Below are 23,690 nucleotides of genomic sequence, written 5' to 3' on the forward strand. Positions count from 1 at the left end.
GCTCCTACTGCCTATGCGTAGCTATGGCTGCCTCTGCGTGGCTCCTACTGCCTATGCGTAGCTATGGCTGCCTCTGCGTCAGCCTCTCTAGTCACTGTGCTGACCCTCAGGCACTATCTTTGCCTCTCTGTTATGTACTCACTACCCCTTGTTGCAACTCAGATCACTTGTTCGAATTTTCTCAACAAACCCCACTCCAGAAAATCAAACTGACTGATCAATCTTGGTGTCTCTCCAACTGACCCTCAAGCCTCCTCTTATACTTTTTATGTTGAGTCTTCAACGACCGAGATTAAATCTCTAATCAACAGCTAAGATTAAATTTGGCTTGATCCATGTCATTTAGAACATTCTCACCCAGTTTTATATAAATACCCATTAATATTTTAATTTTCCTAAGTTTAGACTTAGGAACTCCATTAAAAATATTAATTATTTTAATATCTCTCTAACCAGATGGAATTTCTCCAAACCATTTCTGGGTCTTGGAGATCTCATGTGCTTTTAGCCTCTCCATCAATTTTCATGGCTAGAGCACATCCGATGATACACCAAATCAACAGAAGGGTTTTGATTGCAGTCTTGTTCCCTTACGTTAAATGGGGGTTAATCCTCAACCCTAGTCCTGTGGGATCTCCTCTACTGGCTTGCAACTTTAAGATGGGCACTACTTGGGAAACCCTGATTTTGGTAGTGCGGTCATGTTTTCTCATTTCATATTTTTCACTCCCCTCCATGCATTAGATGCCCTATTTCATCATCTTCCCTCTCTGGGTCCACATGACCATTGGGTACACAAGGCTTTGATACTCCCCCCTCCCCCTGTCCAAATGTCTAGGTCAAGCCTGGAACAATGCCTTAGAGGTTTATGCAACTAAAAGAAAAAGATAAAAGATAAAATCATTTGATCACCACATACAAAAGGAAATAATACCACAAAATGCAAAAGATGGTCGGGACAATAAAATTTAGCGCATGGGCAAAATCCAAACATGAGCTCTACCCCTTATCATTATAGCCATCACCCTGGTTCCTAAGGCCCCTATGAGAGCCCCCTACATCATCAATGAACCCATGTATGTCCCAACCTCTGGGGGCGATGATCTACCCCACCTTGAGGGGGTAATCATTGTTATATCATACACATCATGCTCCCATCTCCTAGAGCCCCGAGCAGTAAATAAAAAAATAAAAAATCAATAAAAGGCAAGTGAAGAAGGGTGGAAAAACAAAGGTTGGGGTAACTCACGTACCATGATTGCTTCCTCCTACATTCATATACCCAAATATGTGGACACTCCTCATCATTACCGCCCTTCAACCCATAGCATTTGGCCTTGAGACCCCTGTGTCCTCATCCACCTCATCATTATCCACATGACACCTACCACTTGAAGGACCTACCTCGAACATATCCTTCCCTCTAGGGGTTGGGAACACCTAATAGGGTTGTTTATTAGCTACTCCTACCGTGGGAGGTAACACCATTACATGTTCAAAGCCCCAAATATGGAAGAGAAAACCCACTATGAAGTCTCCACTTTTGCCCTTGATTAACAAGCTTATTCACTCAATTTCACTAATGATTATTGTATCTAAAGGTAAGGGGACACATTGGATCTTATACAAGATTGGCAAATGGTTTCACTTTGGGCTTGGCCTCCCTATACAGGATCCAAACTCACGAGAGGATCATATTAACACTTTTAGGGGGAGCATTGAAAACCATGGTTTCCATCATGTGATAAAGCATTATCTCATGCCATGAGCAACCTCAGCGCCTTTAGCAGCTTGTTCATTGCCCACATTATATGAGAGATGATGCACTTATGCCAGCAGTGCCCCCAATCGGCTTACCATTCTACACAGGGTTTGATAGCTAATCCAAGGCCCATAAAAGGTTTGTCTCATCCTTGAGGCATGGGAGGGAAAGCACCATCTTTTGTGCCCTCATTTGGAGCAGTTTACAGGTTTATCTTTCATCAGGAAACCCATGAGACCACTACTTGTGCCTCAAAGCCAATTTGGAGCACCATATGATGTTTTGCTTGGAGAACAAGGGGCCATCCCCTTGTCTTTCATTCATGGAGCCCTCACTCTCATTATAGCGCCTTGAGGACTCACCGACTCCCTCCAACGGCCCTTCTCCATCACCATTTTACCATTTTCAGCTCATTTGGGATGGCTTCTTTGTTACATTATGAGTTATTTGGTGGGCTTGTCACCAAAGTTACGTTATTTTGCACATTAAAAAAATCTTAGCGGCATCTTAGGCTAATTTGAACTCTTAGAGGATCATATAGATAGAGACCTCTCCCGTTGTGAGAGTTCATCATCATCACACTTGGATATCTCTCTCTTGAGAAATTCGCACTTTTTCTTAAATGTCTATTGGAGCTCTTTTGATGCATTTTGATATTTTTGAGAGCTAAATTCGTTGTCTCTTGGAGCTGCTTTCTTGATCTTGGATTGGATATACCTCTTGTTATCTTATAAGTGAATTTTGTTGAAAAATTTTCATGATAATGTCTAATGTGTGAAAGTTTGCAACTAGCTCTTTCTTTTTTGTGCCCTAGTTATTGAATATTATTGTAAAAGGTTGTTAGATTGCAAATTTGTGCATGTTACTCATTGATAACAAGAAGAAGAATGTTCCTAGTGGATTAAAACTTGTTTCTCTTGCATGAAATTCCATTGATCTTGGGTGGGTAATTATTGAAAAATAGGTACTAGGGCATCATTTTTTTAACTCCTTGAAAAAAATTTTAGCTGGATTTTGAATCACATAGACTCCATAGCCTAAGGGGAAGGCACTGATCCAAGGAATTTTGGTGGTCACCATCCTTTTATCTCTCTTTTTCTCCTCCTAAAAATTTTAGTCTCTCTCGTAGACGGCCTAGCTGGGGTTGCATGTGAATTCCATTAAAGGGGGGATTTTTCTATTCCGATTAGACAAGGAGTTGAGTTGGTGTCTCCTCTAGGAATCCTCAATTTTTCATGCAATTCCCATGGTTCATTTGTGAGAAAACCCAAACCCTAGCTCGAACTTTGAATGCCCATCTTGAATGTCATAGTGAGAGGTCTTCTTGAGGGATTTTGCACATAGTATTTGGTGGCATAAATCATTCTAAACCCTTTCCCTACACTATCTTGACCTAGTGAGCTCCTTGGAGGGTCTCTCCCACTGTTATTAATAAACCCTAGGTCTCATGTGGTCCCATTCTAGGTCTTTGTCAAGCATAGTGAAAGCCTATTTAAAGGTATATAATCATCTTACAAAGCTTCTTGAGAGGTCCTTATCATCTTTGGAGCCTTGATCTTAGGCATTCTTGCCATTATTGAATACCCCTAACCCTAAGTCTAGGTCTTCCTCATAGGTCTTTCTTGGAGAGCCATTAGCTTCTCTTGAAGCATTGAGCCCTAATTGAGTCTCTCCTTTGAATGGGCCTTGGGAATCACTCAATATCTTATCATTGATCCCATCATTTGAAGTGATTTCCCTCATACCGGGACTCCTCCCATCGGTGAAAGTTCGTAAAGAGCAGGGGACACTAACTGAGGTGACAGTGGGTCTTTGTCCCATTGTTGTCATTTGGTCTAGTAGTTGTCCCTTAGCTACCCCTCCTACGACCCCTGTTAGATTGTGTAGCAATAGGGCTACACCTCATAGTGTTGTCACTTGTCTAGAGTTGGCCTTGAGAGCTCCCCTCACAAGTCCTACTAGCTTTTGAGGAAATAGGACCTATTATAGGCAAGAGCACCAAGCTCAACTGAATCGCTTTTATGGTCCTTGACAAAAGATAGCCTTTTCTAGCAAGCTTCGCCCAGTGGATGTTCTAAAGATGTGACTAGATCATATCATCTTTTAATTCTAACATTCATTTCTCCACAACACTCAAATGATGTGCCATTGTTTTTAGAATTCAAACTAAATATTTCACATTTAGAGTCGAAGAATTCTAAGCCATTGTTCAACAAGTTTGGAAACTCCCCCCGCAAACAATGGGCACACAACTGGATCCTTTGGTGGGACTTTGTTGTATGTCATACTATTAACTTCATGAGAGGATGGTGCAGAATGATAGCTTGCAAGAGGTAAAAGGAGTTATGGGTGGCTTGGTAAAGATTGGAGGAGGTTCACATTTTCCTTAAAGACGGCACTCACAATGTCACTCTTCAAGAGGAAGTTACAAAATTGGAGGTGAAAATTATGTGAGGTGAGCGTTATATTTGCAAGTGCACCAGAGTTCATTCTCGTCTCCAATGGATCCATGAGGCATATGAGGGTTCCAGGTTTTAATTTGAATTCCTTAAGCAAAAGGTGGTTACAAATAGCATGCTCGATCTTCATCAATCAAATGGTTCTCTAGATAAGGATCCTTCTAAGGTTCCAGGTATGTTTAGTTCCAATTTTCAATCTATTTTTCCTCCCTATGATCTGATGAGTGGTGTGCTTGTTGCTCGAGATGCTTGTTGCAAAGTCATCGCTTGCAAAGGCTTTAGTGGTGACCAAGACAGATTAAAGCAAGACTTTTCAAGGGATAAGATTTTCGCCACCTTGACCTCAAACAAAATGGCAAGTCCCCTAGGCGTGATGGTTTATTGTGTGAGTTTAACAATTCCATGTGGGACTCCATTCATGATCATTTATTTTTCTAACTTCAAAAGCAATCGCCTTCAATCAACTAAGTTTCTTAATCTGAGGTTGGTCAAGCTCATTCCCAAATGTAGCGATCGTTTCTGTTAAGGGTTGGCAACCAATCCCCTTTCTCACAATTTATTACACAATCAAGGCTAAGGCCTTGACTATGGATATCCAATGGGTTGCTAAGTATGTCTTGCAACCAAAGCAAAATGGGTTTGTTAAAAGGGAGATTCATTCTTGATACCATGGTTTCAACCTAAAGGCTATGGAGTGAGCCCAAAAAATTGGTCACCATTGCCTTATGTCGAAGATAGGCTCCAATAAGGTCTATTAACACATTGATTGGTCCTTCATCACTGCAATGTTATCTTGCTTGAGGTCGGTGAACACTCTCTTCACCAATGCATCAACATTTGTTTAAGTCAATAATTCCTTGCCCCCACAATTGTTCTTCATTGGTCCATTCGTCAAGGGTGCCCTTTGGATCCTTATTTATATGTTTTCACTACAAATGCCTTGGGTTATTTGTTGGGGATAACATGTATTGCAAGGCAAATTAGACTTGTTGGACTCCTAGATAGCTCAAAGATGGTTAATAACTGTTTTGCAAATGCCTCCCTTCTTTTTGTCAATCTTGATAGAGAGTCTGTTGATGGGGATCTCTCTTGCTTGCACACTTTTTGTGTCACCTCGGAGACCGTGATCAATGTTCATAAAACCAATTAATGGCTTATTAGGTAGGATTCCTCTCTTGAGTGGATTTCTACTACCACATCTCATATTCATCCAAGAGTTATAGTCTAATATTTGTGTATTCCTTTCACGGTTGCATTGTCATCGACTACCATCTGGAATTGGTGTCTCCAAAGGTTACAAGGTAAGTTACATGTTTAGCATCATAAAGACCTTCCATTTGTAAGGGAGATGATTGTGGTTGCACACATTCCCTAGGCCTCACTCATGTATTATCTCTCTTGTTGGTACCCTAATAAGACTCAATTTCGACAACTTGATCAGCTTTTGGGGGCCATACTTGCCATTGAAGTATGGTGGTAAGCAAGGTACCCCTTTGGCTCCTCGGGATGTTTGCACTATGCTCAAGGACAAGGGGGGTCTTGGTTCGAATAATGTTGCATCACAGGGAAGCATATTGGCAACTAAGTAGATAGTGTGATGCCCGAGGGCATACTTGCCATTGAAGTATGGTGGTAAGCAAGGTACCCCTTTGGCTCCTTGGGATGTTTGCACTATGCTCAAGGACAAGGGGGTCTTGGTTCAAATAATGTTGCATCACAGGGAAGCATGTTGGCAACTAAGTAGATAGTGTGATGCCTGGAGGGTTTTGCAACTTGGCAAGTTTTGTTTCAACAGTAGGTGTTGTCAATAAAATATCTTGGAAGAGTTCAAAAGAGAATTGATCTATGTGACATTGTTTTCACTCATCTCTTTTAATTTTTGGATTTTCTCACCTTCAAGAACATTTGGTCAGCCTAGAATAGTGTTTCAAGGTTGGTGCAATGGCAATGGGAGGGCAGCTAGGCCTATTGGAATTTAGACTGTCATCCAATTTGGAGTTAAAGCAAGCAAGGGGTTTGTATAGAAGAGGTGACATGCTTTCAAGCACAAAGGTTAAGTCGAAAGGGCATCTTCTTCAAGCATGATTTATGGATCCTAACGTGTCCTCCTAGAAAGAGTGGATGCTTCTTACTCATGAGTATGAGCTTCTTACCACTAATCGTTGCTCAATTATTAAACCGCATGCCCTCATTTTGAAGTATGAGTTGTTTAAGATGAACATTGGTATACCTAGGCACTTTGGGAACACTGGAAGTGGAGCTTTGGTCATCCACAGCTACAATATGACTCCCCTCATTTGCACTCATTCTTCATCTAAGATGTCCTCATTCTCTGGTTCGTAATACTCTATGGGTATCTAATGACCTAGAGGAGTCTTAGGTGCAACGTCTATGTGTGTGGATTGTGTGGCTCTCTTATAAGATGAGGGTTTCTACTTTGCTTGTCATTTATCAAAGGATTTTGTCCAAGGCAAAGTTGGCCAAGATTGGCCTATAGGAGGGCCTCTATCCAGTGTGTTAGCACCAAAATATTGTTAAGCATATCTTCTGAGTGTGTCAAGTTGTTGTGCGTTGTTGGAATTGGTTTGAGGATCATCACTTTATGTTGCTTCGTGGCAGATTGCATTGGTGAGATGTTATGTTTGGGGATTGTTGTGTTGAAACTGTAGCAAGCAAGGTGTTTTGGCTTGTGCCTTAGCCAGTGAAGACCTCGAATTGTCCTCATAAGTTAGACTTCAGTTAGGATGAGTTATTTCTAGTTTACTGGAATAATCATCAAGTTAACATGCGTAGAATTGAAGCTTCCCTTATATAGGAGTTTTCATCAGTTTGACTACAAAACGAGGTGGTGGTTAGCAGTTTAGTTAGAGCAAGTTAGCCTTCAGCGTTAATTGAAGTACGAGTTAAGAACTCCAGCGTCTATTGGAGAGAGATGTTGAGAAATCTAGGGCATCGAGATCTATTACTTTCTCCTTCTTGGACTTCTTCTTTTCAGCTTCCTCCACTTCTTCGGTGATATGAGCTTCTTCTCTTCCTCTTTTGCTATTGTCCTTCTTGATCTTAGGACAATCTCTTTAGTAGTGCCCATATTCTTGACACCCATACCATTGAATCTTAGCCATGTCCCTTTTCTTTTCCGAGAACCAAACTTTCCACCCTTTCTCCTTGTCATTGTTGCATAAGCTTGATTTTGCTCACCTATTCCCACATCAGCTTTGACCTTTAGTCTAGATTCTTCAATTTTGCATAGTGACCATAGATCCTGGAATGGAGTAGCTTCTTTCTTCCCATAAATATTTGAAGTAAAGTTACCCCACTCTTCTAGTAGTGCATTTAATACAAATGTAGTCATTTCTCTATCAAACATAAATTCTCCGAGATCTTGTAGTTGATCCCGAATTTCAAATTTCCTCATAAAGTATGAGGCTATTCCATCTTCCATTGATATCTTCAGCTTGTAGAGTTCTTTCCTTAATGAGATGACTTCTCCAATAGTGCTTATGCAATACAACTCTACCAGTTTGTCATACATTTCTTTTGAAGTTTCGAGTTTAGATACATATGGGATGAGGGTATCCTTGATGGATTCTATGAGATTCCTTTGAGCCCTAACTTCCCCTTTCATATACTTTGCAAGAGCTTGAGCATCTTCCTTTCCTAGTTTTGCGATAGATCCTTTGACATGTTCCATCACCTCATTTTCAATGAGATTCAAATTTGTCCTTTTCTTCCATGCAAGATAGTTTGAAGCCCCAAACAATTTGTTGCTTTCCTTGCAAAAAGACATTTTCACAGATTCGGATGTGGACATATATACTTACTTGATAGGATGCTCCTTCTCCTTGTTGCTTCTTTGATGTTGATGACGATATAGGGAATAGAAAACTCCTCCTTGATGAAGGTAGTTTTCTTCAAGAATGATCCTTCATCCCACAAAGAGTGGGATCTCTTTGGATCCCTTGATGAAGATCAATGATGACTTCTTGGTGATGTCTTCAATGGTAAGGACCTTGATTCATAGATCTCTTCAACTTGGCCTTCTTTTCTTGATGATGATCTCAAGACTTCTTTGAAGACTCCTTCTTCAATCTAGGGTTATAATGCTTCCTTTGCAGATCTCGTCTTAAAGATGATCTTTGCTTTGATGCCTTCCTCGAGATTTTATCCTTGAGTGTCCCTTGATAAGATGCCCTTCTTTAACTTTCTCACCTTAGCTCTGATACCATGTTGAGAACTCTAGAGCATCGAGATCAAGTGATTTCTCTTCTATTAGTAATTGCTTGTGAATGCTTTTTACTTCTTGATTAGGATCTTCTTTTAATTATGTTATTATAATGTTATTCTTCATCAAACAGCTACCAATGCATAAACCATAAAGAGACAAGACACACAGAATATAGGCTATCATCCAGGGCCAAAACCTCCCACTCTTGAGAGGAAAACCTAAACAAATTCTTCTTCTTATAGAGATTCCAATTGACGAATACAAGACCAAGACCCTTGACCTATTTGCCTCTCCAAGAGCAAGACAAAAGTTCCCTTCCACTGCTTTTCCTTCATGCCCAAGTCAATACTAGTCAAACTTTTGCTCCTTCCTTCTTCTCAGCTACCCTTCAACCTCGGCTTCCTTCTACTTTAGACCTGCACTTTATTTTGGCCCTAATTGCAGCATGTGAGAAGTATGATAACCAACTTCTACACCTTGTCATCACTTCACTTGGAGGGGAGACTCCCTCACATACTTCGGCTTGATGACTTCAGCTTCTTAAGTGACCTTGCCAACCTTGAATCCTCCACTAATACCCTTGGTTACTTCTGCAACAAAAGTTGCCTCTTTACTTTGCACGTGTGACAAGATAGAGCCCAAAATAGATCTGAAATTGGTTCAATCTTCTTCTTCTTTCACTCGTTGGTTATAGGCTACCTTCCTTGACCATTTTGTTGATCTTCGCATCACTTACAAACTTCAGAACTACACCGAAATTCTTGCTCTGAAATGTGGACGTGTTGCCCTATTTATAATTGTTGTAGCCTCATAATAAGTCGACTTGTCATCCACCTAGGTTGATGTGTCATTTGGAGAGATATTATTATTCTTTTTTGAAGCTAACTTGAAGGGAGATGCTTGTACTTACCTTGGAGGGCTATTTATACTTACCTAATGACATACAAAATGTAACATGCCCAAGAAGGGTCCTTCATACATGACATTGACTCAATTTGACTTTTATGACTAGATGACGGAACCTAGAGGCTCACAATGGGAGACATTATTAAAATAAAATTCCTTGCTCATGAAACACATTAGACAAGCATTACAATAATAATTTTATTTTTATTCTTTTCATCAATTACATAAAATCACAATTACACATGTCATTATGAAGACTGAACCTAGTTACACTTTACAACAAGAGAAAGAGTATCACTCTTACTTAACTCATCAATCAAGAACTCGAGTTCTAAATTTGAGCTAGGTCTCCTTGCATGTTTGAATTGGACCTATAAAGAGGACAAAGGCACAAGGATTTTCATAAGGTTTGTGAGACAAGACAACTCATGAGTTTGTGAGAGGATCCTTGATTGTGGAGAGCATAGGAAATGTTTCCTAAGAAATAGGAGAAACAAGTGCACAAGCATTTAGGAGGTGATTGTGCGCAGAGAATATGAGTTGGGCCCTAATGAATATGAGGTGGAAAGTGCGCTAAGAAATAGGACACAAAAGCGCAAGAAAATAGGGCCTGAAGTGCGCAAGGAAATAGGTGAATTGTGCAAGGATTTAGGGCCTCCAATGCGCAAGGAAATAGGTGAATTGTGCAAGGATTTAGGGCCTCCAGTGCACAAGAAAGGAGGAGCAGAATTGAGCAACGAAGCAAAGTTTGCAGAGCAAGTCAAGGAGGTAGCAAAGGATTGGTTGCGAGCTAGAGGGTCGAGATCAAGCAATGATCAAGGCAGGCCGAGATAAACCATATAAGTTGAGATTTTTGAGAGAAGCAAAATGATTGCTCAGAGAGACAAATTGCTTTGTAATAGAATCAATTGCTCTAGAACAATCAATAAATCACCACATCAAGGAAGCAGGTTTTACCTGTTGGGTTTCTTGAGAAAAATAAGTGTGTCAATTTGTGTAATGTGTTTTTATCTCTGTGTTTATATTCTGTTGCTTATGAATTGTTAAGAGACTCTGTATCTTGGTGAAAGTAAACTAGATTTCAATTTGCAGTTATTCATCTAAGTAGTTGAAGAGTTTCATGGAAATTTAACATGGTACCAAAGTAGAGATCAGTATAGAGACCAACGCTAGGTTGACTAGTTAGTGGACAGCGCAAATCAAGCAAAAGGCTTGCGCTAAAGTTTGAAGAGCATAGCAGTCCTTTGGATAACAGTATGGCATTCCAATGACTCGGGTCATATCACAATTTAGAGGGAGCCTCGAACTTCTGCTCATGGAAGGAGTGGATATCAATGGTGTTGGAAGATAATGGAGTGCTCAAGTATGTGAAGCAAGCAATAGCTCCACCTCAAGATGCCCAACAATTGATCCAGCATAACAAGAATGACACCAAGGCGAGGAGGATCATTCTTGAGGGGATCAAAGATCGTATTATCCCTCGTCTCCATGAGAGGACGACAGCATATGAGATGTTTAAAGCCATCTTAGATCTATATCAGGGTTCCAATGATGCCAAGCAGATTGCTCTCAAGGAGAAGCTAAGAAGCATCCGGATGAGCAAAGGAGAGCCCATCATCACATATCTTTCAAAGTTCACTTAGGTTCGAGATGAGCTACATAGAGTGGGTGTGACTGTCGCAAAAAGTGACCTTGTGGGTCTTGCGCTTCTAGGACTTCATAAGTCTTGGTATAGTTTCTAGTGTACAGTAAGTGGCAGAGAGAATATTCCCAGTTGGGAAAGGTTATGGAGTGACTTCATTCAAGAAGAAATCTAGAGAGGGACGAGAGCTAGTAGAGAAGCTCCAACAAAGGACGAGGAGAACTTTTGCCTGGTAGGGAAAGGTTGTAGAACCAAGAGAAGGAGAGGCTGAGTCCAGTCAGAAGGGCGAGAAGAAGAAGAAGGATCTAAGCAATATCAAGTGTTTCCATTGCCATGAGTGTGGACACTATGCCACTAAGTGTCCTAATCGAAAGGAGTCCAATAAGGATCATGTCGCTGCAACAGCTGAGGTAGATGTGTTTTCTACTAAGTTCGAGAAAGATTTCTTATTGATACCTTGCATGGAAAGCTCAACAAACAATACTGTATGGTATATTGATTTAAGAGTATCCTTCCACATGACCAAGAACAAGGAGTATTTCAACCACCTGAAGGAGAAGGACATGCAGTTTCAGATTGAGCTAGGAGATGATAGAATGTACACAACTAGTGGAGTTGGTGTTAGAGTCGGTCTATTCAGCCCTCCGTCAGAGATCAAAACCTCTTTTGTTGCATTTCATTTTAGGTGTCTCATTCAGCTCGATCATTTGCATTCCATTAGGAGCATCGATTTTCTGACGGAACGGTCTCGTCACTCATCTCCCTCGTGTCATGTATCTGTTGCTCCGTGTCTATACATCAAAATCAATTTTAAAGTCATTCACAATCCCATTTGGTCTCTTGGTCAGCAAAAGCGTCATTTTAGTCATTAGGTCTAGGGTTTCGTCTTCAAAAGGTCTAATAATGTCCACAGGCACATGAGGGAGGTTCAAAATCAGTTTTCATTGCAAAATTTCATCGTCCATGTGTTTGATCATGATTCTTCTTCAAAACTCTGTTTTGAAAAAGAAATCATCAAATTTACGGTTTGTAATAAATATGTAATTTTTAAAGTTCTTCAATCATAAGGTGCTTCAGGCGCAGCCTTGGTCATCCTTTGCTGAAATTACATGCCAATCATCCCTGCAAAAATAGATAGAGTTTCATCGTTTAGCCAAAATCAAAGTGGAAGCAAAAACAGAGTTATGTGAAAGTGCCAAAGTCTGCAACATTACAAAAGTGGGTTTCATGAGCCAAGATTTCAAAAGCTCTTGGTCTATAAGCTATTCCTTCATGTCATAAGCTCATTAGCAAAGGAGAAACAAGATTGAGCAAATTTGGTGAGCAAGTGAGAATCTTGGGCAAAAAATCACTGCAAGTTGTAGGCGTGGCGCACTAAGCAGGAGGCGCGACGCACTGGGTGCGACCATTCAGTGCATTTTTACACAGGCACGACGCATACAGTCGGTGCGGCGCATTGGGCCGAGTTGCACAGTGTAAATTAACAAAGGCGCGGCACATTGGTGAGGCGCGGCGCATACAACCAGAGGGTCCCAAAACTGTCAAAACTCCCTCAAATTGCCAAAATTACTCAAACCTTCTAATGTGAAAGTAAGCTAAGCTCTTTTCCTTGCTAGTGAAGGAGTTTTTCTTAAAGTTTATGATGGTTGTGTAAAAGAAAATCCAAACCCTAATATCTTGCAATCTCTCAAAAGCCATTGCCTAGGGTTTTGTACTTGTCATTTTGCCGCCTTCTACCACTCCTTCACTTTTCATTCCTCCATTTATTTTCTCAGCATATCGCCCATTTCCTAACTCCCATATTTAGTCATACCTATCCCCAATTCCCATTTTCCCAAATCCCTAGTCCTAATTATCCCAAACCCTAGTTAAAAATTACCAAACCCTAATGGCTGTCCCAAGAGCTTCATGTCACCATTCGGTAAAATGTCATCATTCAGAGGGTTGTCATCATCATGCCAAGTTTCACTGGGTCATTTTATGCCTTGTTCATGCTTCAATTGCGCCTAGGTAAGGTCATTTCCCTCTCCTAGGGTTTTGAAGGCAATTTCTCTTGGATGGTCAAATCATCGGCAAAACTTATATCCTGATGTTCATACACCTTCCTCTATCCTTAATGTACCTTATTAAACACTTCCCATCACTGAGATCCCCCAAATTCTTCATTTTCGCACAAACCCTAGTTTCTTGCTACAACTTGGCAATTTTCTAGGCTAGGCCTGTGTTTTGCCCTTTTGGACCCATTCCCCTCACTCAATCTCTGAAATTCCACTTCCCTTGCTTCCTAACATCCCTCCCCACCTCGCAAAATTTTCTCAAGAATTTAGAAATTCCTTATCCCCTTCATTTCGACAAATCCCCTGTTCCACACATCAGGGTAGGTTTTACTCAAATGATGCTTCTGAGCAAGGAAAGATGAATTTGGAAAAACTGAGAGAGGTTTTTGTCCACAATAGGCCAAGGAAGAAAAACCTCCTTCACTTTTTACACAGGTGTCATGGTTTTAGAGAAATGTCAAAAATACAGTCGCCTCGGGAGAATTGATGCACCTCTGAAGTGACCTTGGGAAAATCAAGTTTTCTCCTAGCTTGGTTGGCCAAATGACTTGATTGATGAGTCAAATGATAACTAGACACAAAGCGCTTTCCAATGAGCTATCATGAGCTCAATTTGGAGTTGAGGAACACCTTCAAAAGTTGATTGCAATAGCACTCTGCCCTGAGGCAGCCTCATTTGGCACATTTTGACCAGTCTTGGGAGATTTGACTTTTGACAGGGTAAATGAACTCCAAATTGAAAAATTCCAATTGGGTTGGAAAGTAGACTCAAAGACCTTTCCAACGAGCTATCCTACACCCAATTTGGACACCGAGAAGGCCCTCAAAACTGGTCTGCAAAAAGGCGCTACGCACAGAAATTCTTAACACAGGGTTTTCCTCCCTATGCGCCACGCCACGTGGCGCTCGCTTTTGCTAGGGAGCTCCAAATTGCAAAAAGTTTACATTTTTGGATTTGTCATGAAAAATCATGGTTGCTGGTGCATGGCCAAGAACTTTGGGCAAGTTTTGAGTCCTCAGGAGGTCAAAAACACTCAAAAAATGACCTCACTGCCCCTATTTTGACACACAAGAAGCAGTCTTGGGAGATTGAATTTTTGGAGGGGCAAATGACATCCAAATTCAGAAATTCCACTTGGGTTGGAAAGTAGACAGGCAGGGCTTTCCAACAAGCACACTTGGGCTCAATTTGGACTTTAGGAAGTGCCTCAAAATCAGCTCCAAAGTGGCGCGACGCATAGAGAATCAGGCGCTGCTGATAAAGGATTTTTGCCTAATTTTCACTGTTCAGCTCAGTAATTCGCCAAGTTTTGACCAGTTTTGCTTCTTGATGTTAGTCTTGACCTTTCATGATGTAATTTGATAACCATGATGTAATATTAGCACATTTTTACTTGTTCTAGAGGATTCATTCACTAAAACGTGAAAATTAAATGAATGAATCAGTTTCCTAGCATATAGGGGTAAGTTGTTTGACTACTTAGATTTCAGTTCCTCGTTTAGAATTGGTTCAAACAGCTCCTAGAATGATGAGCTCGAACCCTAGAGGCATGGGAAGGAGTTAGGTTTGTCTATATTATGTAATTTCTAAGTCATTTTCACAGTTGGACACTTGGGATTGCTTTGGCACTTCATTGTACATTTCATTTCTGCAATTTTGGCAAAGGAAAGACCAGGGTTTTGCATCACTTGTTGGGATCCTTGTGGCTCTGATGTTTATGTGTATCATTTTCCCTTCTCTTGTCTTTTGCAATTAAACAAATGAGTGATTAAGGTAGAATTCATTGGACTGCCTTGGTATTTTGTTTAATTCTTCATGTTATCCTCTGTTTGAGGAGAACTCTTGAGACCTTCTTGCCCTCCTTGGCTCCTCACCAGTCTGATCCACCCATTCATTCAATCCAAAGCATCAAAACTACTGCCTATCTTGCCCCTGCCTGAACTCTGCAAAAATCTGGCCTCATCCCCGGACCCAAAATTTGTCTTTCCCTTTTTCCAACAAAACCCTCAAAAACTCAAAACAAATCCTTGTACTTCATACCTAGCCTAAAATTAGTTTATATTTCAGTCATTTCAAGCCCCATCGATTATCTTTTGCTGAGATTGACCCGGAGAGAGCCCTCTCCTGTTCTCGTAGGGCTGAGCGTGGTTTGATGTGGACCTAGAACCTTACCTTTTCAGCCTGAGGCAAATCTAAGCTCTAACAGTTGGTACTGCCAGTTTTGAGAGGGGGTCAGGTAGCTCTCTCCATCTCAAAGATGTCCTCTATGTTCTAGGCTTGAAGCACAACCTTGTTTCAGTAACTACCCTTGAGGACAAGAGTTATGATGTCATCTTCAATGGAGGTAAGGCTTACCTCCAACACTTAGCTTTTGGATGTAAGAAGTAGATAGGTGTAAGGAAGAAGAATATGTATCTACTACAAGTTGAGACAGGCACAGCCTTTGAGCAGCAAGACATAGAGTGCGCAGAGTAGAGAAGTGATGGCTCAACAGAGCAGGGCTCTAAGGGAGTCCTTAGAGAAAGAGCAAGTTAGAGAACTTGAGAAGAAGCTACTCAAGAAGGAGCCTCACCCAGTATCACAGTTTGAGCCTTGGCTAATTGGCAAGTGGGTTGACCAACTAGATGATGAGGAGCAAAGCCCAAGGTAAGTGGAGGCAGCCACTTAGTCAATGACTCCCAGTATAAGGAGACTTCAAGCCAAGTGGGTTGAAGATTTGTTCAAGGAGGATCAAAAGAGAGTTGGACCTCCCAGTACCACCTTCAAGCAAAGTAAGCAGCCACAGAGATACACAAGTACATGGCACTTATGACTAAGGTGATAGACTCACAGAATAGGAGTATGGTTGGAAGCAATGAGTATTCAGATCAGATTTCGCAACAAGCAGGGAAGTCTTCTAGTTCAAAGGGAGCAATTGCAACAACAAATTACATGGTGGTGTTGAAGACAGATGCAGGTGGAAAAGGTTCTTCCAAAAGTTCCTTCCTTGCTAAGAGGGAGTGTTGAAAATGTAGCGAGCAAAGTCTTCTGGCTTGTGCCTTAGCCAATGAAGACCTCAAATTGTCCTCATAAGTTAGACTTCAATTAGGATGAGTTATTTCTTGTTTATTGGAATAATCATCAAATTAACATGCATAGAATTGAAGCTTCACTTATATAGATGTCTTCATCAATTTGACTATTGAATGAAATTTGCAGAAAACTGAACATACTTAGCAGAAAGCTGAATGTACTTTGATGAAACTTGAATGTACTTTGCAGAAAGTTGAATGTACTATGCTGTTACAATTACTTAGAATGCAAATTTCTTCTTCACAACTTTTCAAATCAAATATTGTAGGTAGAACATAAACTTAAGGATCATATGAAGACAGCCAAACACAAATATGAGACATTAAGAGTTAGGTCCAATGACCAAGGAAAAACCCACAAGGGGAAAACCCAAATGATTCTTTTATTAGATTTCTTCAATTGTTTAGCAAAGTACAGAGAGAAAGAGAATGAGAATGAATAAAGTCACCAATGTCTGATCAACTTACAGTTGAAGTGCCCTTGCTCTTTGCTTGAAGATCTCCTCCTTCTCTTGATCAAATCTTGTCTTTCACACTTGCTCCAGCTCTTCCCTTGCTCTTACTCTTCACTTGTTTTCACACTTCTCTTGCACACACTCAACACTAGCTCTCCTTCTTCACAATGAACATGTTATTCTCAACTCTCACTTGTTCTTGCTTGAATAGATGAAAAAGGAGAGGAGAGGAGTTACAAAATGAACCCATGCCTTGAGCAAATAATAGGATTCCATGAAGGAGGAGTTACTTGAGGAGAAGTGTAACTCATCCCAAGAATAGAGAGAAAGGTACACATGCCTTGAGGAGTTACAGTTTGAATTAGGGAGAGAGAGAGAGTTACACTTAGACATGAGAGAATATTTGGTGAGAGTCACAAATCAAATTGAAGGAGGGAGTTACAAGTGCATTTAGTGAGTTACATTTTTGCCATACATTGAATTAGTTAGGGAGAGTTACATTCTCTTAAGTGTGGAGTTACTAGTTTCTTCCAAGAGAGAAGTTCAATTTTCCAAGTAAGAGATTCTCAATTTAATTTAGTTATTTCATGAGAGAATTTGTTTTTATTAATCCATTAAAGGTGAATAACTTTAGACTATTTTATAATTAATAGTGTCATAATAGTAATAATACTAGTAAGGATAAAAATATTAATTCTTGACTTGTATAATCATGATTGATTTGATTTTAGAGTGGATTCCATATGTCAAGATCATCCTTGATCATTTAGACACGACTTTCTATTTTTAGAAAGTCACTTCCAAATTGAGATGTGACTTACTATTTTTGGAAAGTCATATTAGAATTATTAGAAATGAAATTTTAATATAAGTGGTTCAAACAGAACTGAAAGATATGATTTCTTCTAGGAGAAATTCATCCCTGAGCTGCCAAATTTTAACATATGGCATTGCTTGTGGATTGCATGATATATGTTTTGTGGAAAATCAAGTGTAAATCTGTTATTTTTGTTTTCTTCTAATTCATTGTGCTTTCTCCAATTCTCATTACTCTATGGGTATCCAAGTAGTCAAAGGAGTGTTAGGTATCGTATTTGCACAATGTATGGATTGTGCACCACTCTTATAAGCTGAGGGTTTTTGCTTGACTTTTCATTTGTCAGAGGAACTTCTCTAAAGCCAAGTTGACCAAGACTAGTCTTATTGGATGGCCTATGTCCATTTTCTCAGTACCAAAAGACCATTAAGCACATCTTATAGGAATGTCTATTTGCCCAGCATTGTTGTAGTTGGTTTGAGGATCATAACTCAATGTTCTTTTAGGGCATTGGCAAGTTGCTCTATTTGGGGATGGTTGTGCTCTTGTTCACTATGTTTTTTTTACAAACAATGGCATTAAATGGATTGCAATGTCACCTATTTTGTGGAAACATTGGTGTGACTCTGTTTTCAAGCAAAAGGTCAATGCTTTGTCTACTTTAAGTTCATTGTTGAAAGATGAGGTTCGTCACCAACTTTTGGCAAAAGAAGCTTTATTGCTCAAAGATGCTCAATCTTTGAATTACAAAATACTTTGCTTTTATTTGTGCTTTAGTAGCTTTCAAGAAAAGGTTATTAAGTCTAGCCGGTGTTCCAATTGCTGCTCTTGCCAGTTGTTGCTGCTATTGGAGTGGGTTGTTTGTTGCATCTCTCTGCCTGTCATGGGTCGCTTTGCTGCTCATTCCATGGCTTTCGGTTTGGGATCTTTTGTTGGTACCTGGTTGGTGGTTCCTCCGTGCGGGTTCACTTTTTTTGTAGCATGGTTGCTCATGGCACAGTGGCTTGGGTTTTGTCAGCAATTGCTTAGGATCATGGGCCAATTACTGTTTTCTTTTGGCTTCGACCCTTCTAGGTTCAGCCCTTGTTAACTTCATCCCCTTGGGGCTTGATTATGCGAGCCTTTGCGCCATATTGTATTCTTTGGGGAGTTTGGCACTATGTTGTGATTTTTTGTATGGACTTATGAGGTTCCTCCGTTGGAGGACTAATATTGGAGCTTTATGCTCGTTTTTTGTGAAGGTTGTTTTGGCTATATCTTGAATGTGTCTCAGCACATTTTTGTTTTCAACAATAAAATTACAGGATATTTTCTCAGGAAAAAAACAACCTTATTCTGATTAGAGAATGTCTCCCAAAGTTTCGCCCAATCAAGTAGGTGATCCCAGCCCATAACACACTTGACGAAGACCTCCCAGTGATTTGAAAGACCAGTCAAGGCTATATGCACTAGCTCCTCCTCAACAATCATCTCTCCAACAACAACCAATGCATTCATGACCCGTGTCAGCCTAGACAAATAAGATGTATGCTCTCACCCTTGGACATTCTTATACCACGCAACTTGTCCTTGAGTATCATTTTCGACTCTGATAATCACTCCGATATAATTTTATGAGCGCATCCCACATCTTTTTCACAATGAATATTTTCTTACAGCAGTTACACAAGAATTTGCTTCGGGAAATACCCAGCAAAAGATCTCGGCCCTCTTTCTCCCACTTGGCTCTTGTATGACCCACACACATGGCCCAACAAAAAACTTCGACATACAAAGAAACTTGGCCTCTTGGCCAAAGAGAAAACTTGACCTCTCTACCAATTTCACTTGCCCTGATCTTGCTCTAGCTAGCCTGATCCAGCCTTTTCTCACTCTCGCTGCCAAATACTGCGCTCCACTAAATCCCAACTCGTGCCAAATTGAATGTGCATCTCCTTTGGTTTGAACCTCCTATTAAAAAAATCAAACCCTAATCTCAAGCGAAAACCCTAATCTCAACAATTGAGATTAGATCTCACCTAACTGAGCTCAATGGCTACGACTTAATCTGTCGTTGACTTATTTTCCTTTTTTTATAAAAAAAGTACCCAACAATTAAATTAAATTGTCGTCTAAAGTCTTGACTTAGGAAATTCATTAATAAATTGTCATAGGAGATAATTAAGGTGACCGGCTTGGTGGACAACCCTATTCATCACACTTGCTCTACTTTCATTTCCTCAAGGGAGTCCTTAGTTGATCCCCATATGCCCAAAAAAATAGTTTTATCCCAATATTCCATCATAAAATTCAAAATCTAACTTTTATTTTTTTGTTTTAGGGTTGGATTAGGGTTGACAACAACCTTACACAAATTTTCAATTGTAAAAAACGCAAAACATTTTAGGTATTTGTACATCTAAAAGACTTAGAATTAACTATATTATCATATTTTTTGTCTTGCTGATTTCATTTACAACCCTATTAAGACTAGACGTCTTGTCATTTAGGGCTGTTATATGCATCTCAATTTTCAGATCTGGTTAGTTTAATAAAACCCTAGTTTAATCCATTGTTTAAACCATAGTTTTAATTAATAATTACTTATCCAAGAGCTGATACATTTGTTGCAATTATAATTTGTCTTATTGTTGCAATTTATCATCTTTCAGGAAAGTTTTGCCACAAGCTATAACATTTTCTTCTTTTGTAGTGTTTGGATATCCTCCTTTGATATATATTTACTTGCTAAGCCTCTTAAATTGACCTGAATCATCCACCTCTCAAATATGGAAATTCATTAATAAACCACCTTATCCTTGCTTTGAATATTATATCTTAAGTGGTGGTCTTGTTAGTAGTTAGATAAATGTCCTTAGACTTGATTTATTCTTGCCTTAGGAACCCTCAAAGCTACTAGAGAAGTCCCCCTTGTGTAGGACCCATCCTTCTTTAAAGAGAGGGAAGTTGTTGCCTAGGTGATAGTGGTAACATTTCCATATTCTACTAGTCTTAGCAGCTTGTCAAAGGCATTAAGGTGCTAGGTTTTGTGAAAACACACTCTAAGTGGACCTAATGGATAAGAACATGTATTTCTTCCTTGGAGGTTATGGATCCATATCCAAAGGGGTTAGGGTACACTTTCATGGACTAAGCAGTCAAATCACTGCATGGAGGGGTCCCTTGTCCCACAAACAAGGCAATCCCGTATGTCAATTTAAGGTATGTTTGTCTGTTACTTTAAATTAGATTATTATTATCTATAGGGTTAGGAGCTGCATTTGCACTCCCACATTGTACTTACACAGGTTGTACTTTTAAGTCCCGTTGACTTACCATAAGGCATAAATAAAATTATCCTATCATATCTTATCTGGCTCCATGTAGTTTTTTGAACAAAGGATTCATATCTGAAACGTTTGTTGTCAATAGGAGATAAATCAGACTACAATATCGAAAACAATCCACCGAGCCATAAAATTGGCCCCAAGAAAAGACAGATAAACAATATTTTTGAATGAAAAATAGGACATTGTTGCTGTAAACGCTTTTTACGGTCCGAGAAGTGCCAATACCAGCGACTAATCTGAAAACATTAAAAACCTCGCATCATGAACACAAGAGTTTACAAACTCGGGGCCAACATTCAAAGCCAACGATAATCCGCTGTCCATTGCTAGCCCCTCTTGCTGCTGCGTGATCTAACAGGACTTATGCATGTTTCTGGGTCGTAGGCTGCCCAATTTCGAACATAGCTAGTGTTTTTGGCCGCAGGATGGCAGCGCAGTCATTCTTATAAAATGCCAATGTGTACATCTCCGTTTTGTATCAACAGTCAAAGTTAGTATTTTGCTGAAAATAAATAAATTTCAAACTCACCAGTCACTGGAATCATCTGTACTAGCGAGGAACGAATCTAGCTGGTCCTTTTTAGGCTGCTTCTTGATCTTCTTACCCTTAATATCATAGCCAATGTGCTGTTCGTCTTTATACCAACGGAGGGGAACATCTCCAACAGTGTTTCTGGAAGGAACCTACCCATCATCCACGTAATGTTAACTTCAAAGTTCATATAAACCACAGCATATAAACCAAACCTGTCAACATCTGATATACTATGTAGATAAGGATTTTACCTCGTCCTCCGAAGAATCAGACTCTTCAGCTCTTTTAGGCCTCTCCTCATCCTCGTCCTCCGAAAAATCAGATTCTTCAGCTCTTTTAGGCCTCTCATCATCCTCGTCCGCCGGAGAATCAGACTCTTCAGCTCTTTTAGGCATCTCCTCCTCATCATCATCATCCCCAGAAGTATCTTCAACTTGGGCATTTTTAAGGTTCTCTCCTTGAAAATTGGAAAGAACATTAAGGGTTCCCATATAATTTTGGAGGGCATTGTCGATGTCCCCTTCCAACTCTTGCTCTGCAGTCACGCCCTCTGCATCACCTTCTCCGTCTTCGTCTTCTTCGTAATCAGAACTAACAACGGGGTCTTCTTCGGAAGAAGAATAAATAGTATCATCTTCGATGTTGCTGCTATTGCCGCCTTCTTCGTCACTACTCTCTACTTCTTCCGAAGAAGGGCCGCTTTCGTTAGGTGTGTCGTCCTCTTGAGGGGTTTGGACAGAATATTTTGGGTCATCACCTTGATGGCCCTTTCGCTTCTGCTTCATCCTGTTAGTCGTCCTGCTGCTTCTGCAACTTTACCAACGCCCCAGCAATGATTTCAGTGGCTGTGTTGTTACTATACAGCCCAAGGCGCCTTCAACAGCAGCAACCCCGCCCCCCGACTGTCTCGCTTGCTTTCAATCGCAATCTAGGGCGAGGAACAGAGTATAATATCTTGTTATGTATACTAGGTATTTGCGCAAATCAAGTATCGTCGAATATCAAACCTCCATTAGATACTGAGAGTAGCTTGAAAGGTAAAAGCAATTGTCAGGGGTAGTCTAACTCGAGAGGAACAAGAGCAACAGCCCCACCGAGTGAAGTCTCTTGTTACTTTTAATCGCAATCTACCGCCGCGGGCGACAGACAAAGTATTATAAAAACGATTTCCATTGTATCTCCTAGATATTAAACCTCTATTAGATATCGAGATCACCACTCAAGGTATTAAACCTCTATTAGATATCGAGATCACCACTCAACCTTGAGTGGTGAAAGCACTTGCAAGGGGTAGGTTACTGGTTTTAGTTAAATTGACAACGACAACTTGATAGGGTTTTGATTATTTTTGGGTTTGGGTTGGGAGGTGTTCTTTTGGTGGGAATAGTGAGTGGTGTTCTAGAGGTGTTATACAGCTTAGTTTAGTGGGGGAATCTTTAAATGTAAAATTGAATTATTTAAAAAAAGAAATTGGTTATATTTTATTAATTTAATTCAAATTAAAAACAAAGATATGATTAATTCAAAATAGTACACAATTTGAATCAAGAAAGTTTATTATGTTTTAAATTAATGGTGAATGGATATATTGTTAATTTTTTCCTGGTGAAAAGCGAATTTTTATCTGGATTAGAAAAATTGATGGTGAATAGATGTATTGTTAATTCATTTTCTGTGAAAAACAAATTTCTACATGGATTAGAGAAATTGAAAAAAAAAAAAATCCATGAAACATATAATTAGAAAATATAAATTAAAATAATAATTAGTATTTTTATATTTAAATTTAATTGATAAGCATATATATTATCAAAGATTTTAATAAAATTAAAAATTAAACTGTTTTTGTATATAAAGATGTGAAATTTATGTAAATGTAAATAATATTATTAAGAATCATCATAGATCCCTTATGGGGTGTAGAGTAGGCGGAGACAAGGTGTTATGCTAAGGCACTCTATGGTGCAATTTGAAACTTCGTGGGTAAAAATCCAGTCATGCTAAGGGCTAGTGTGGCCCAAGTTGGGTGTGATCCCCGAGTGATTTTGAAAGCTTAGATGCACATGGCTCCCAGCTACTTAAGTCACAGGTTAGGCATGTCAGTCATCTCAAAACTCACATAATCCAGCAAACAAAAAAAAGGAATCAACGTAGATCCATCTTAACTCGAGATTTACCAAGAACCGAGAGGAATCAAATCTTTTGAAGTGATAAACCTTCCCTCAAATTTTGCACTCAAAAAGACGTTTGCATCTTGAAAGATTTGATCTCTCGACACTTGGTAGATTCACACTTGAGATGGATCTATGATGATAATATTATAATGGTGTTAAATTTTCATTTTTATGAATACAAAAAAGTTTTGTCAATAGAGTTAATGTATATTGGTATTTTGTGTATATAATGTGGGTACATCTAAGTATTAAGAATA

General features: G+C 39.7%; 1 protein-coding gene across 1 annotated transcript in view; it reads right to left on the reverse strand.

Annotated features, from left to right (window-relative positions):
* Positions 1-22,376, reverse strand: part of LOC149205696 (Transducin/WD40 repeat-like superfamily protein) — a 171,102-nt gene extending 148,726 nt beyond the window's left edge. The window contains exons 1-2 of the mRNA XM_089395138.1: positions 21,511-22,376; positions 21,254-21,408 (exon numbers count right to left, since the gene is read on the reverse strand). Of these exons, the coding sequence (XP_089251264.1) occupies positions 21,254-21,408; positions 21,511-22,044 (689 nt within the window). The 5' untranslated portion in view covers positions 22,045-22,376. The remainder of the gene's footprint in view (positions 1-21,253; positions 21,409-21,510) is intronic.
* Positions 22,377-23,690: the final 1,314 nt, after the last annotated feature.

The sequence above is a fragment of the Pinus tabuliformis genome, chromosome 1_2, assembly GCF_031772625.1.
Source record: "Pinus tabuliformis cultivar Carrire ecotype Pingquan chromosome 1_2, CPIR1, whole genome shotgun sequence".
Classification (NCBI taxonomy): Eukaryota; Viridiplantae; Streptophyta; class Pinopsida; order Pinales; family Pinaceae; genus Pinus; species Pinus tabuliformis.